This window comes from Mustela nivalis (assembly GCF_964662115.1).
Source record: "Mustela nivalis genome assembly, chromosome: 6".
Lineage (NCBI taxonomy): Eukaryota > Metazoa > Chordata > Mammalia > Carnivora > Mustelidae > Mustela > Mustela nivalis.
In genome coordinates, this window is record NC_139025.1 from 112,976,639 (window position 1) to 112,992,788 (window position 16,150).

Genomic DNA, 16,150 nt, shown 5'->3' on the forward strand with positions numbered 1-16,150 from the left:
GCCGCCCGGCTGGCTGGGCCTCGGGGCGCGGGCATCCGCGGCGCCGCGTTCCCGGCCGGCCCGCGAGCCATGGCCCAGGCCGGCGAGGAGGCGCTGCCCGGGCCCGAGACCGCGGTGCAGATCCGCGTCGCCATCCAGGAGGCCGAAGACGTGGAGGAGCCGGAGGACGACGAGGAGGGGGCGGAGGCGCGCGGCGCGGGGGACCCGGCCCGGTACCTGAGCCCCGGGTGGGGCAGCGCCAGCGAGGAGGAGCCGAGCCGCGGGCACAGGTAGGCGCGGCGGCGCGGCCCGGCCGAGGGGAGCCCGCCCCGGGTCCCGGCCGAGCGGGAGCGCGGGGACAACTCCGCGGGCGGAGCCGCTCGGGGCAGCCCCGGCTCGGGGCCGCTGCTCCGGGCGTCCTACCGGGGGCAGAACCTGCTTTCGGCGGTGGCTGGTGTCGCCCGAGCGGAGCTCCCGGGGCTGGCAGCGGGGCTCTGAGGGGCCTGGACGGGGACATGCCCTGGGACCCGGGAGGAATTCCTTCCTGGGCCATCCTGGCCATCTTATTCCCCCGGGAGGAGGCTCTCCGGGCGCGCGCTCCCCCGGGACCTTCCCCAAAGCCGATCCCGGCCGGGTCCTCCGCTCCGAGACCGGCCCACCTCCCCTTGAGACGGGCCCCACCGAGCCTTCACTGCCTCCTTCCTCCTGTCCCCTTGTCAGCCCAAATGGGTGGAGGCAGCCCAGGCCCAGCTGACACTTGCTGCTGGGGCATCCGAGGAGCGATTTCGTGGTGCGGAGAGCTCTCCTGCTCTGATTTGGAATCAGCTCAAGTCTTGTTGCTTGCATCCTCGCGGGCCGGGGATTCCCATTTTCACGCAGCTTCCCCCACCTGACTTCTATGCTTGCATCATCATCTTGCTGCCTTGCTAGTTGGGTTCCTGAGTGATGGGCAGTGTGGAGCTGTTAGGGCACAGGAAGCCACCTGTCTAACCGTGCCTTTGGGCCCTGAGTCTTTCATCAGCCGGAGACCTTGGACTTGTGTCCACCAACGCCAGCACCTTTGGGGTCTGTGGTTTCCTTCCTGTGGTTGAAAGGTCATAAGAGTATGGAGTATCCCTAGCTCGCAGAGTAGAGCAATGGCAGAACTTGCGAATTCCCAGAAGTGCCCACAGGAACTTCCTATGAACCCTCTTTCTTCAGGGTTTCTGGGCACATGTTTTCAGTTGTCAGGGCTCTGCAGGGTCATTCCCTGGCAGGCGGATGTTTACTTCATTGGCAGAATGCTCAACTGAAGGGCGTGAGGATACTGGGATGGGAGCCCTTCCCCATCCTTGGCTGACCCTTCCCCAGTGGAAGAGGTCTGGAGGTAGGTACCCAGAGATTCAGAACAGCTCAGTGAAGACAGAGGGATCCAAGGAGGAAAGTCCAGCACCAGAGTTGAAAGCAGAAACACCAAATTATGAGCAGATGATACAGAAGCTACAGTAAATTCGTCAGCCCTCTATATACTGTAAAACCTGATTCATTCACTCACGCATTGGTTCAGCTCCATGCTGAGAATAAAAATAATTGGTCCATAGTTACTGACATCTCAATCTCCAGGAGAAGGCGGCCACCTGGACAAAAAATTTCAGAAGTTATGTAAAGGAGCTCAGAGTGCCTGATGTTTCTGATTTCATTTGCCTGTGACTGTGGCGAAGAGCTCCCCCCTATACTGGGACTAAGTTTTGGGATCGCACCATTAGCAAGCATTAAAGCCCTACTTATTTCTTGAGCCTGGAAAGAGCCCCCTGTGGAGAGTAGGAGAACATGATCCTCATTTGGGTGGGCTTCTTGCCCCCACCCCCCATACTCTCTCTCCAGAGCCACCCTTCCTTCCCAACTCCAGGGACTGGAGTCTCATGGAGCTTTCGAGTTGAAGCATTTCCTGCTGCCCACTGGCAGAGAGCTGACCCCAGAAAATCCCTGGAAGCTCTTCTGGGTTGTGGAGCTGACAGAGCCCAGTAGGCAGACATCCAGAGCAGGAGAATGCAGCCGAGGACAAGATCCGTGCTGTCCCCCTGTTTGGGCCGGCCTGGCACAGCAACTGCCCCTGCCCCATGGGGCCATTTCTCAGTTTCCAGAGCCTTCAGGAGAAAGCCCAAGTTCCTGTTTGTTGAAATGTGGCACCCACCCACCTCATCCCCTTGGCCTATGGCTGTCTCAGTAATTCGTGCTCCCTCAGCACTAACCCCTCTAGATTCCAGAAAATAGGGTACAGTTTTGTGTCTGCAGTCTGCACGCCCTTACTCTCCCTCCTCCGGGTCTCTCTGATTGCCTGATCAATCTCTAGTCAGCCTTAAAACTTCACTGTGCCTACTAGGTATTTCTCCAAAGGATACAAACCTAATGATTCGAGGGGGCACGTGCACCCCAATGTTTATACCTGTAGTGTCCACTATAGCCAAACTACGGCAAGAGCCCAGATGTCTGTTGACAGAGGAATGGATAAGGAAGATGTGGTGTGTATATATGCTGTGGCATATTACTCAGCCATCAGAAAGAATGAAATTTTGGCCATTTGCAATGAGGTGGATGGAACAAGAGGATATGCTCAGTGAAATTGGTCAGTCAGACAAAGACAAATACCCTATGATTCCAGTCCTAGGTGGAATTTTAAGAAACAAAACCTATGAACTTGGGGAAGGGAAGGAAAAGTAAAATAAGATGATAATTGAGAGGGAGACAAACCATAAGAGATGCTGAACTCTAGGAAACAAATGGAAGGTTGCTGGAGGGGAGGTGGTGGGAGATGGGGGAACTGGGTGCCGGCTGAGTGGGCACATGATGGAATGAGCACTGGATGTTCTAAGCACCTGATAAATCATTAAATTCTACCCCTGAAACTAAAACAACAAAAACACTTCACTTCTTTGTCCCCCCAAACCCCAGTCCCCACCCCAAAGCTGTTTGTTTCCCGTCCTTGGAGTTGCCATAGTGCTCTGCACGATTTACACCCAGCATTAACCTCGGCTGTAATCGTGTAGTTCTGTCTCCCTCACAAGAATGTGAGCACCATGGATTTGGGGGCCATGCTTGCCTTGCTTTCATTGTATCCCCAGCACCTGGTATAGAGTGGGTGCTCCTGAGTATTTGTTGAACGAATGCATGTCTCTGCCATTGCATCGTGCCATTGGGTTGAAGTATTTGCGTAGTTTTCACGCAACAAGATAGTGAGATCCTTGAAGCCTGTGACCTCACCTTGGTCCTCACTCTACCACCTGTACTCAGCCCACTACTTGGCCTTAACCTGGGGTCCCAGCAACACGTGGAAATAAGAAAAATGTTCTTTAGTCTTCTTCCCACACCTCTCTCACCAAAAAGGTGACTTTCTTTTTATTCTCACCTTTTCGAAATAAAAATTTCAAACATAAAATGTGTAAGGGTAGTATTGTGAGCATTGGTATATCTACTGCCTGGATTTAACAGTTGTTAGTATTTTGCCCTATTTGTTTGATAGACTTATGGGCGGTTTTCTCTGAACCTACTGAAAATACACACAAGACTTACTGTACCCTCAGCACTTTGAGAGCTCTTACTAATGACCACTTCCTGTAAAACCATATACTATTATTGCAATTAAGAGAATTAACAATGATTCTGTAGTTTAATCCCTAAAATGATCCATATTTGGGTCTCCCCATGCCCCAAGCATCCCACATTGTATTTTATACATGTTTCTTTCTCCCCCTCCAACCAGAATCCAGTCCAGGTGGTGCTGTTTGCCTGTTATGTCTCTTCAGAATCTTTTAATCTAGAACATTCACACTTTTTTTTCTTTAAATGCGTTGCTATTTTGAAAGAAGAGGCCAGATGTCTTGTTGAATGTTTCCCAGTTGGAATTGGTCTGATTTTGTTCTGATCGTCTAGTTTAACTTGCTCCTTTGTACCCTGTGTTTCCTGTCAGTCAGAAGGTAGACTAAGGGCTTGATTCAATTCGGATTCAACATTTTGGCAAGAACACCTCAGGGCAATGCCACAGACTTTTTGCTGCATCACCGCAGGTGGCTTTCACCAAAGTGGTGCTCTAATTTGACCACTTGACTAAGATGATCTCGCCATTGTGAGGGTATGTCTCTCCCCCTTACAATTAACAAGTGATATGTGGGTGTCCTGCGAATATTCTTTCACTGAGGCGTTTTACCTAATGGTTTTAGCATCCACTGGTGATCCTTGCCTGAGTCAGTTCTTCGGGAATTACAGATTGGTGATTTTCTAATTTCATTATCCTTTGTACATTGATTAGCTGGCATTCCTGTATGTAAGAGAGCTTTGCCTCATCATCTGGGTCTGAACAAGAATCCCTTCTAAGGAGGCAACATAAATGCTTAATGACCAGTTTTCAAAGAGAGGAGTGGGTGTAATTGTCACATCAAATAATTTAAATTAGAGCCCTCCTTTCGGCCCTCCTCGATTCATGGACTTTTGTTATTCATTTTTAAAAAATTGGTTACAATCATTATTTTTGATGTTTACAATGTCCCTGATTCAGTAGTGAAAGCCTTTCAGATTGGCTTCAGTATATAGCCTTTTAGAACATGCCCTTGAGTCTTTTGAGCACTTTCTTGCTTTGTGATGCTAGATATTCTGGGCTTACTTTGTAGTTTTCCTACCTGGGTCATGGGATCCAGCCATTTCCACAGGAATCCCTGTGGCTAGTATTTTTCAAATACTAGTGGAAAGGTATTTAGAAACCAAGACCTAGAATTAAGAGTGCTAATCTCCACTGGGGCAACATTGGTTTTAGGCCCTTTCAATAGTGCTAGGAAATACATTAAAAAAAAATAAGTTTATATTGATGATTCTAATTCATATTTGACCTTATAGGGTTTTGGTTGTACTTCTTTTATTCTTTTGCACTGACAGTCTTGATTCTTAACAGCATTAACATATTTACTCATTTTGTCTTACAATGTGTAAAAATGACTTAAAATTATAATACTAAAGGTCAGCATGAATAATAAAATCATGGAAGCATACCTTCATTTAACAAACAGAAACATATAGGTTCCTTTCTCCCCATGATGTTTCAGGGACATTGCACAAGCTATCTTTTCTCTGTTTTGGGTGACCATAGTGAAAGGCTCCGTTTATTAATACCAGTTATGTACTGGATGAGGAACTAAGGACTTCACATACATAATCTCTGCTTTACACCACAAACCGTTATTTAGACCTGTAAAGACACCCACTGCTTTTGATCCTTTCCCAGGCCCTAGAAATTATGCCAGAATAGCATGTTAGAACAGCAGGTAAGATAAGAGCGTCATGATGTCTGTAATAAGTCTATAAAAACCCATGGGCCACCCAGACATAGCATGGACCTCCGCTAGTAGCATCCAAAATATAATTATTCCCATAATGCCTTTCCAAAGTTGGGCACATCTCCAACATTTATATATTTATATAAATATATTTACATATATTTATATATGTTTCCAAGTTGTCTCTCTGAAAAACCGTTATCTTTTGAATCTGTCCTTGTGTTCTTATATTGCATTATCAATTTGGTTGCCTTTAGAACCTTTTCAGATTCATTATCTTTTTCTAGAATCAAGTCAAATGGGATTATACGCAGATTGTACTGAACCCTGGTGTTTTTCATAAATGGTGCTTTCTCTTTTCTGTTCAATATCCACCTGGTTGCTGTCCACCATTTTCCTGGTATTGGCAGCCAAAGTACCATAGTAGACCATCCGCAAGGATAGATGATGAGGCCATGAAATCTTTTCTGTGTTGAAAACGACAATGAGGAGCTCATTATTCAACCATTTTATTTTGGGTATTTTTATTCATACGATGACATTTGATTGACCATTCAGTTAATATCTCCAGATTATCTTGATATTTCATGAGAAAGTCAATCCGGGAGATTTTATGCTATACTTCTTTCTCTAGATCATTTACAAATATGATAAATATTTCAACTCTGACCCATGGAGCTCAGTCCTCCGTTTTGAAAGGTTACCTCCTTATTTCTACCTTTTGTTTTCATTTCTAGCAGGTTTACAGCTATTAAAAAAAAAAACACATTAGTATCCCCAATTTACAATGATGTATTTAAAAGGAAACAATAATATAAACATAAAACTTAAATGTACATTTTTTTTTCAAAGCTCTCTTGAAAGGCCACACATGACATATTTGTCAGTAACCATACTTCCTGTCTCAGAGAATCCTGATAGGTGGGATTTGCCCTTACAGAAGCTATTCACTTTACCTTGGCGATGCTTTGTAAAGTCCTACTATGTGCGAGGCTCTGGGTTGTTGCCAGAATGAAAGAAACCAACGTGAATCCTTCCCTCCAGGGGATGAGGGTCCAGGGCATTAACTAGATATGCACATAGTAGCTATGATACAAGTACGGACAAGTGTTAGGAGAGGTTGAAGTTATTTCCTTCCAGGGAGTGTTGCATTTGAGTTGAAGCTTGGTATATGGCTAGGATTTGGACCTGAAAGACGGAGGCCAGACGTTCAAGGAGATGAAACAGCGTGCACCAAGAGATAGAGTCCAGAAACCTTGCAACACGTACAGGGACCTATTCGTCTTTCACTTGCTTTTGTTTTAGAACAAAGGATCTGAAAGAAAATAGACAGAAATGTGTTCAGAAGCTGGTGACTGCCAGATTGGAAATGAATCTGAAAGAAGAGCTAAGGACTTTGGATTTTATTTAATAAAATAGAAAACATTAGTATTAGAATTAAAGTAGAGGAACGACATAGCTGTTCTTCAAAATGTGTAATAAGGCACAGAGTGGAAGAGGCTTAAGCCAAAATACAACAGGAGTGGAATGGGGGGAGGTGGGAGGAGGTGGGAAGACAGAACCCTAGAAAGATTCTGGTTAGGAAATGTGTGAAGGATGCGGGGATTAAAAGGGATGCTGCTATCTGAGAGGTGATTTAAGTTCTGCCTTTAGAACAATTGCCAGATCGTGAAAAGTAGCAACCAACATATTATTCACTTTCAAGGAGAAAAAGAAGAAATAGAATTATTTTCTAAAGGAATTGAATGAACTAACCAATGAGCTCAGGCAGCTAAGGTAGAGCTAGTACCTGCAGAGGAAATCCTCCTCCATATAAAGCCCCTATTTAGTAGTTACCTGCCTGTCTGCCTGCAAGTGAAGCCTCCCCACCCCACCCCCAGGTCTGCAGAACCACCTAGGAAGAAAAGCAATGGCAGTATACTACTGCGGAGGGAACCTACTCGACCCACCAAGGAAAAGCAACCCAGACCTACCTTCACTTTTCACAAAGAATAGCCATGGAGCACAACTCCCTACTTGTTAAGTGTAGACCGTGTACTCCCTTCCAAAGTGCACAGTAGGAAAGGTGGGGGGAAAGGCAGTAACTTCACAGTGAAGACACCAGATAACACTCCTGGGTCAACATTACAATGATTAGGTATGTTGAGAGTCCCCTTGATATGACGTGATGAGAATGTAAATTTACCTCTGTCGTCCTCTTCCCTAAAACCCAGACACACCATCTAATCAGTCATAAAAAATAGCAGATAAATCCCAAATGAAGGACGTTCTACAACATATCTGACCAGGACTGCTCAACACAGTCAAGGTCATTAAAAATAAAGAAAACCTGAGAAACTGTTCCACCAAGAGGAGCCTGGGGAAACATGATGACTACATCTAATATAGAATCCTAACTGGGATCCTGAAAGAGAAAAAGGCCAGTAGGTAAAACAAAACAAAACAAACAAACAAACAAAAAAACTAAGGAAATCTGAATAATCTGGGCTTCAGTTAATAGTCTGGAAATCTGGATTTTAGCTAATAATAATGTATTTTTTTTTAATTTTTCTTTTTTTTAAGATTATTTATTTATTTATTTGTCAGTGATAGAGGGAGAGAGAGCGAGCAAGCACAGGCAGACAGAGAGGCAGGCAGAGGGAGAAGGAGAAGCAGGCTCCCTGCGGAGCAAGGAGCCCGATGTGGGACTCGATCCCAGGACGCTGGGATCATGACCTGAGCCGAAGGCAGCCACTTAACCAACTGAGCCACCCAGGCGTGCCATAATAATGTATTGATAACAATTCATTAAATGTACCATACTAATGTAAAATATGAAATACAGAAGTCTGATGTAGGATATATGGGAACTCTGTACTACTTTCACAATTTTTCTGTAAGTCTGAAATTATTCTAAAGTAAGTTTGTTTAAAAATTTTTTAATAAAGAAAAAGATGAATTCTCAGTTACATGAAGAAAACCAATTACATGAAATTAGGTGGAAAACTGATCCCAGAGGATATAGAGGTGATGCTGTTGGAAACAAAGATATGTATTTATGTATACTTATATGTCTATACACACACACACTCTGGTTAGTATCCGAGAGAGAATTTACTATATTGCATCCACAAAACAAGAATAGAATGTTTTTTAAAAGAAATATTCTGGGGACGCCTGGGTGGCTCGGTTAAGCAGCTGCCTTCGGCTCAGGTCATGATCTCAGCGTCCTGGGATCGAGTCCCACATCGGGCTCCTTGCCCCGCAGGGAGCCTGCCTCTCCCTCTGACTCTGCCTACCACTCTGCCTGTGCTTTCTCTCTCTCTCTCTCTCTCTGACAAATAAATAAATAAAATCTTTAAAAAAAAAAAGAAATATTCTGAAGACATAAAAGAGTTCTTACAGAGTACATAATTCTGAAATTGAGCAACTCATCAACAAAGATGAGAAGATAATGTCAAGAAATCTCTTGCCATGTACATCAAAGACAAGGGCAAAGACAGACAATATGAAAGAGAGGATAGGAGACAGATCAATCCAAGTGGTCAGTCAACTAATAAGACCCTAAGAAAGAAATGTAATCTTAGCAAATGACTTAGCCCTGCACAGAGTGATGTTTGTAGTCATAAAAGTTGAAGACAGTAGGGACACGTGGGTGGCTCAGTCGGTTAAGTGTCTGCCTTCAATTCAGGTCATGATCCCAGGCTGGTCCTGGGATCCAGCCCCACATCGGGCTCCCTGTTCAGCAGGGAGCCTGCTTCTCCCTCTCCTGCTGCTCTCCCTGCTTGTGCGCTCTCGCTCTTTCTCTCTCTCTGACAAATAGATAAATAAAAAATCTTAAAAAAAAATAAGATTAAAAAATAAATAAAAGACAATGGATTGGCTTTCAACTTTCAGTATCTAAAAACAAAACATGGACTATTAGTTACAGAATAGAATGTAAGCATAATGAACCATGACAAAGTAAAATGAAGGTACATCTGATAGAATTTGAAAGATTAGAAGTGGAAGGAGGGGGAAGAAGGTAGGGTTATAACACGCACATCAAGGTAGGGAGGAAGCGAGACATATCATCTAATATTGATGGAATAAGAGAGAATTTTAACTGTATTATTTTAAAAACAATTAGAAGACTAATAAAAATAACATAAAATATTAAAAAATTAGAAGAAGAGGCTTTGGGAGATGAGTGACCCAAGTCCTCACCTTATATAATAGGAAATGAATAGAGAACGTTGAAAATTGGCAAGTGAGAAATAGAATCATGAACATTTTTATAGAACCACAGGCAACTCTCCTAAGAATGAAAGGATTGAATAGAGGTTGTCTCTAGGGAGGAGAGGTAGAACGGGGAATCATTGCTTTTTTTTTTTTTTTTTTTAAGATTTTATTTGCTTATTTGACAGAGAGAGACACAGTGAGAGAGGGAACACAAGCAGAGAGGGAGTGGGAGAGGGAGAAGCAAGCTTCCTGCCGAGCAGGGAGCCAGAAGCAGGGCTTGATCCCAGGACCCTGGGATCATGACCTGAACTGAAGCCAGATGCTTAACAACTGAGCCACTTGGGTGCCCCTCATTACTTTCTTTTTAAGTTAAGTGTATTTTGTTTTATTTTTTTGCTCCGTGTATGTATTATTTTAATGTTTAAGATTCATTTTTGATGAACTATTAATAGTGTCCAAGGGAGAAGTAATGAGGACAGTTGGAATGGAAAAGAGAACAGATGGGAGACACTGCAGAATAAAATCAGCACTTGATAACTGGCTCGGTGTGGGGGCAAAAGAGAGGGCTAAAAGACGCATCTGGGGTTTTGAGTCTAAATGCAAAGAAGAGTGAATAGGGAAAGTAGTTAGTGGGGCAGTTTGAGAGGAAAGATACATAGTCTTTACAGGACAGTTACCAACAGTTACCAACGTTCATATTTAAGGGGTATAAACTTCTTTGATGTTCGTAAAGGATACAGGGTCTTTTTCATTCAAAGGCTGTTGCAGGAACCAGGAGACAAGGCAGAGTGCTTACAGACATGCAAAAGGGCCTTGCCTATCTTCCAAGATCCCCCTCTTTGGAGATGCACAGTTGCTGCTGACAGCACCCATGCAGAGAGAGGGTCCTAGGGGACAGGAAGCTCACCCCTACACTATATAGGGGATTATTTCACCTCCCAGGACCGCCCACCTGCTCTGGAATCTGGCTACCTGCCTGTCTGCTCACTGGGTGCAAAGAACTGGTGCAGAGTTGTGCGCCCCACCCCCCTCCCCCTCCCCCTTCCCCCAACACAGGGTGGATTGCTTACTGCAAGACTATGAAAAGAAGAGGGGTTTCCCAGATGGAATGTCCCTCAGCAGACCTAGGCTTCTTCAGTACTTTCCAGCTCTGCAGAAGGTGATGTTCAGTTCTGGGCATACTGGATTTGGAGTGCTAGGACTTTCTAAGCAAGCATCGGGCAGGCACTTAGGAATTTAGGATGGGGGCCCAGGAGGAAGAGGAGGGTGGAGGGGTGGGAGGAGGCAAATCTGACTTGGATGAGCTATCCAGGGGCCAAAGTGGGAGGCCACCCGGGGACAAAGAATCAAGGATAGATCTTTGGAGAAATGGGAGCAGAGTGAGTAGACTAGAAGGACAGTTAAATGGGGGAGAAAAATCAGAAAAGAGCAAGGCCTAGCGGGAGGAGTACTGAGAAGGAAGTGGTCCATTGCCCCATCCTGCAGCGGGGACCAGAGGGCCAAGGTGGAGCAAAGGCACCTGGATACGGCCAATGGAGGCTTTGGCAGAGGCCCAGACATACAGAACGAGTTTGCGGGGAGGGAGGGTATGCCCAAGGGAGCTCTAGGCAAATCTGGTTGCTTTTCTCAGTCAAGTTGGAGATAAAGTCATCTGCAGGGAGGAAGGGCTTCCCATGGCAGACCTTGGGAAGAACGGGACACTCTGGAATGGGCACTGGAGAAATTGAGAAGTTACATCCCCATCCTTCTACTGTGTTTCGTTTGTGCATTCACTTCTTCCAACAGTGACTTTAGTTGGGGAGTAAGACTTACTAGGCTGTGGGTCCCTTTGACGGTCTGGTCGCCTCTGTGATACTTAGTACTAGTTGTACTAAGTTAGACATATTTTGCCAAACCTGAGTCCACTCAAAACTTTTTACTGGTCATTACCCCACACTTAATTGCAGCTCCTCCTGTTTATTCTCATCCTTGTCAGTGGGGCTTAGATCTCCCCATGCATTTGAGGTTAGTTTATCTGATGTATCCAACCTGTCCATTTTAACTACTAGTTAGGGGATAAGCTTTCTCTAATAAAGAGAAAATCTGTGTTGTCCATCTTGATTCTCCTTTTTCATTCCATTGAATCATTCCATTGATTTATTCCACTTTTCCTTTGTTTTAAGGACCGCTTTTCTTTCTTTCTTTTTTAAGATTTTATTTATTTATTTGACAGAAAGAGAGATCCCAAGTAGCAGAGGGGCAGGCGGGGCTGAGCAGAGAGCCCAATGGGCTCTATCCCAGGACTCTGGGATCATGACCTGAGTCGAAGGCAGAGGCTTAACCCACTGAGCCACCCAGCTGCCCCAAAGGACCACTTTTCTCAATGCAGTATTACTGTATAGTATTTGTTTGTAAGTAACAAGACCCAGCCATTAAGTAAATTAACCAAATGGATTTTATCTTTCTCATGTAATCAGAAATCTGCAGGTACGTAGGTAGAGGAATTGGTTCAGCAACTAAATAATATCAGAGCCAATAATATCAATAAATCAGACCAACCTAATTCTCCTGGCCTTTTTCTTATGGTGGTAAAATAGCTGCTACAGCTCCAACCATCACATCCACACTCAAAACATAAAAAGGAAAGAGGAGGGCCAAAAGATTTTCACTTGTGTTTTATTGGCCATGCCATGACAAATAGCTATTACCTGTAACCGAGGCTGAGAAAGTATATATTTAGGTTGGTTTTTTGCTTTGTTTTTGTTGTTGTTTTGTTGTTTTTATAGCCTCCATAATAAAGGGAGGCAAGTGACAAAGAGTTTGCTATTAGATGTTGGGTGAATCTGACTAATGGCTATCACAGCTATCTTCTAGAAACTTCTAAAATATTCAGTTTGTCTAATGTTTAAGTTGCTTTTGACCTGTTTTATCTTATAGGCTACCCCCATATATTTCCTTGGTTTGCCACCTCATTTTTAAAAGACTTTTGAAAAAACATACTTTAAAGTTAGTCTCTCATACCATTTTTTCCCCCCAATCGGTATACATTTGTCTTGGGACATTGGTGTGGTATTTCAAAAACATTTCCAGACTGTCTGTAGGCAAATAACTAAACTCTTCATTTTAAAATCAACCAACGCCTACTTTTATGCTAAAATTATAATTTCTGTATTTGAAAAATCGGGAGACAGATTTATTTAGTATTTTCTCTCCTGCCAAAATATTCCATTTTTATTCTCATCTTGACTCTTCCACAGTTGGGTTTTTTTGTTGTTGTTTGTTTGTTTTTTGGTGGGAGGTTGGTTAAGAGTCAGTGAAAATTTTGCTGGAGTTGAAGGACCTACATGTACGTACCTTTTCCAGCTTTAAACTATCTCAGTAATAGTTGACTTTTACATTCTGAGCCCCCTTACACCTTTTTCGATTATTTTATTTAAGGGCTTAATGCCAGTCCAAGGGAAATGTTAACTGCTTGCTTCTTTTTATTTTTTTTAAAGATTATTTATTTATTTATTAGAGAGAGAGAGAGAAGAGCAAGAGAGAGAACACGAGTAGAGGTGAGGGGCTGAGGGAGAGAAAGAGGGAGAAGCAGACTCCCTGTGGGAGCCCGATGCGGGGCTCGATCCCAAGACCCTGAGATCATGACCTGAGCCGAAGGCAGAAGCCCAACTGAATGAGCCGCCCTCTGGGGAGCCAGGCAGGTTTTCCCAACAGAGTAGAAGTGCCCAGAATGCTTCAGATGGACTAGGTGTCTGCATCTATCTCCGGAAATACTCTCTCTACTCAGCACATGTTCATGGAGACTCTGGGTCTGATCATCGTGTTATAAGCTGCCATGTAGGAAAGCAGTAATGTTTTCTTCTGAAAGTAATTTTTAGCCAACCCTTTTTCTGGAATAAGATATTTTTGATATTGTATAATACTTAATTTAATTTGGTCATTAAATATGCCAGAGAGAACTTACCTTCAAGAGATTCTAATTAGTAGTGTCAACTCTGATGCAGATCTTCACAGAGTCCCTGAATGTTTATGATTTTGAAGTTTTTGTCAACCCTTGGTGAAATATTTGCCTTCCTAAAGAAGCTTCGCTCAGAAATTCTTTGGCTTGTTCTCATATCCTAATATTCTCAGGGAGAGGGGGAGGCAGTCTGTTTAGCCGGAGCGGCTGGTGGGTATGGGTTTCATTTAGAAGGCCCTGCTGAGTGGGATATTTTCCAGATTCCGGGGCAGGGTCCCAACAAAATGTGGAAAGTATTATGTGTGCTGGCTTTGGAGACAGAAAATTTGAGTTTTAGTCAATCCTAGATCTGTGGGATAAACGCACCTACCTGCCACCTCCCGGGTTCCAAGAGCGTGCCAGGCACCTGGGTGGGCATTTCTATGTATTAGTTCATTTAATCTTCTGACCACCCTGTCAGGAGAGTGACTCTCATCATTCCAATATACAGATGACAGGACTGAGGTATAGCAGGGCAGCTCCTCGCCTGAGCTGACTCAGTTACTAAATGTTAGCGGCAGGATTCGAACCTACGTGGGCTACCTCTGGGATTGGGACTCTTAATTACTCTGCTAAATTATCTTCTAGAAATCAGGGTGGGGTGAGGGAGGGAAGAATAAGAAGGGAATGTGGGAAGCATCCTATCTGTGGCACAGCAGCACACGAATGTTAGTAGAAGGTGTTGTTACTTGAATGACCCTCTGCCCATGTTAAAAACAGAAGCTTGATTTCTTTGCCCACTGGGCAAAAGCCAGCCCCGTGGGGCCAGGTGATCATGACCTCTGAGGAGCCCAGTTCACGTGTGTTCCAGTGCCGTTTCCTAGGGCGGCAGAAACAAACTACCACGAACTGGCTGGCTTAGAACCCCAGAACTGATTGCCTCATGGTTCCGGAGACCACAAGTCAGACATCAAGGTGTCTGAAGAGCTCTCCCTTCCCAGGGTCTGGGAACAGGTGGGTCCCGGCCACTCCCCTGGCTTCTGGTGGTTTGCTGGCAATTCTTGATGTTCCTGGGTTCTGCTGCCTCACCCTGATCTCTGCCTTCACCTTCACATGGCATTCTCCCGGTGTGTTCGTGCCTCCAGATTTCCCTGTTTATAAGACACCAGCCACACTGGACTAGGGACCCCCCCCCACCCCACCCTGGTGTGACCTTGTCTTTTACTGGTTACATCTGCAAAGCCCTATTGCCAGGAAGGTCACATTCTGACATACAGGGCTTTGGAATGTCAACGTACGAAATTTGGGGTAAAGGGGTGAGGAGGACAACAACTCAGCTTGTAACCCCCGGCGTCTCCTTCTGGTCCCAGTGGCGCCACGACGAGTGGGGGCGAGAACGAGCGTGAGGACGGCGAGCAGGAGTGGAAGCCCCCGGACCAGGAGTTAATCAGGAAGCTGGTGGACCAGATCGAATTCTACTTTTCTGATGAAAACTTAGAGAAGGATGCCTTCCTGCTCAAGCATGTGCGGAGGAACAAGCTGGGGTACGTGAGCGTCAAGCTTCTCACGTCCTTCAAAAAGGTAAGGCTTCCTTCTCACGAGCTGACTCGAGGATTTCGGGGGGTGGGGGTTGCAGTTGTAAATATTTTTTGATAGCTGGTGATTAGCGATCCCCCCCACCGCTCCCCCGCTGTGGGGCCTGAAATAGAGAAAAGTGATCCAGAACGGGTTTAGGATCGCTACGAAGACCATCTTCCCACAGTATCGAAAGAGGCCTGGGTGCTGGGACAGATGTCTGCGGGTGGCGTTTAGGAAATAATAGTGCTTGTTCTGAGCAAAGTTCAGGCACTCTTGCCAGGCGAGTGGGTGGCCAAGAGAACGCTGTGCCAGGACATAAGGACTCAGTGGCCTTTAGAGACACCTCCTGGCCTTGCAACTGTGCAATACACAGGCTCTTCCCTTGCCCAGTTGAATAAATAAGAAGAAGGAGGAGCACCTTGGACTTAGAGGGATGACCGCCTTCCAGACTCCGGCAGCCATTGCCGTGTAAGACCAACCTCTCATCAGTGTGGCGACGTGGGGCGCCCGATTGCAACCATGTAGGCAGCAGACCCCGCAGCTGGCCTATTGTGTGAATTTCCTCCGTCTCAGAGCGTGGACAGACGAGCTGGAGTAAGAACTCCATGTCTCCTGTGGGGGACGTGTATTTACTAGAATGGAAAAGCACGGCATGGCCTGTTGCATAACGGGATATGTAACAGCTGGGTCCCGGCCAGGCTGCCTGTGTGTTCTGCCAGAGAGCCCTGGAGGAGAGCTTTCTCCCTGGGGCTGTTCCCTGCCTCACCTGCTGGTATGGTCTGTCCTCTCCTCGTGGGCTCTGTCCTTTTATCCAGTCACCAAACCTATCCATCCTGCACCCTGACTGCTGCGGTGGGCACAGGATAGATGGCACAAAGGTGGTATTTCCCCTGCCCTTGCAAAGTCCAGTGAAGGGAAGAGCTCAGTGCAGGGCTGAATGATGACCTCGGGCACTGAAAGTGCAAAGTCGTGTTCATCAGAGCCAGTTACCCTGCCTGGATGATGGAGAAGTCTTTCTAGAAGTAGTGACATTGAAATAGGATCTTGGAGGACGAGTAGGAGTTTTCAGGGTACAGGAGAAGGGAAGGGGCTCTTCATGTTCTGCATCTACCGGGAGCTAGCATCTGATCCTATAGGTTAAGGGTTAGTCCCACAGGACCGCCCCAGTTCAGGA

At 45.5% G+C, this 16,150-nt stretch overlaps 1 protein-coding gene across 1 annotated transcript in view; it reads left to right on the forward strand.

The window, feature by feature from the left end:
* LARP6 (La ribonucleoprotein 6, translational regulator) overlaps positions 1-16,150 on the forward strand; it is a 20,343-nt gene continuing 4,193 nt past the window's right edge. Inside the window, exons 1-2 of the mRNA XM_082734929.1 lie at positions 1-269; positions 14,769-14,979. Of these exons, the coding sequence (XP_082591055.1) occupies positions 70-269; positions 14,769-14,979 (411 nt within the window). The 5' untranslated portion in view covers positions 1-69. The remainder of the gene's footprint in view (positions 270-14,768; positions 14,980-16,150) is intronic.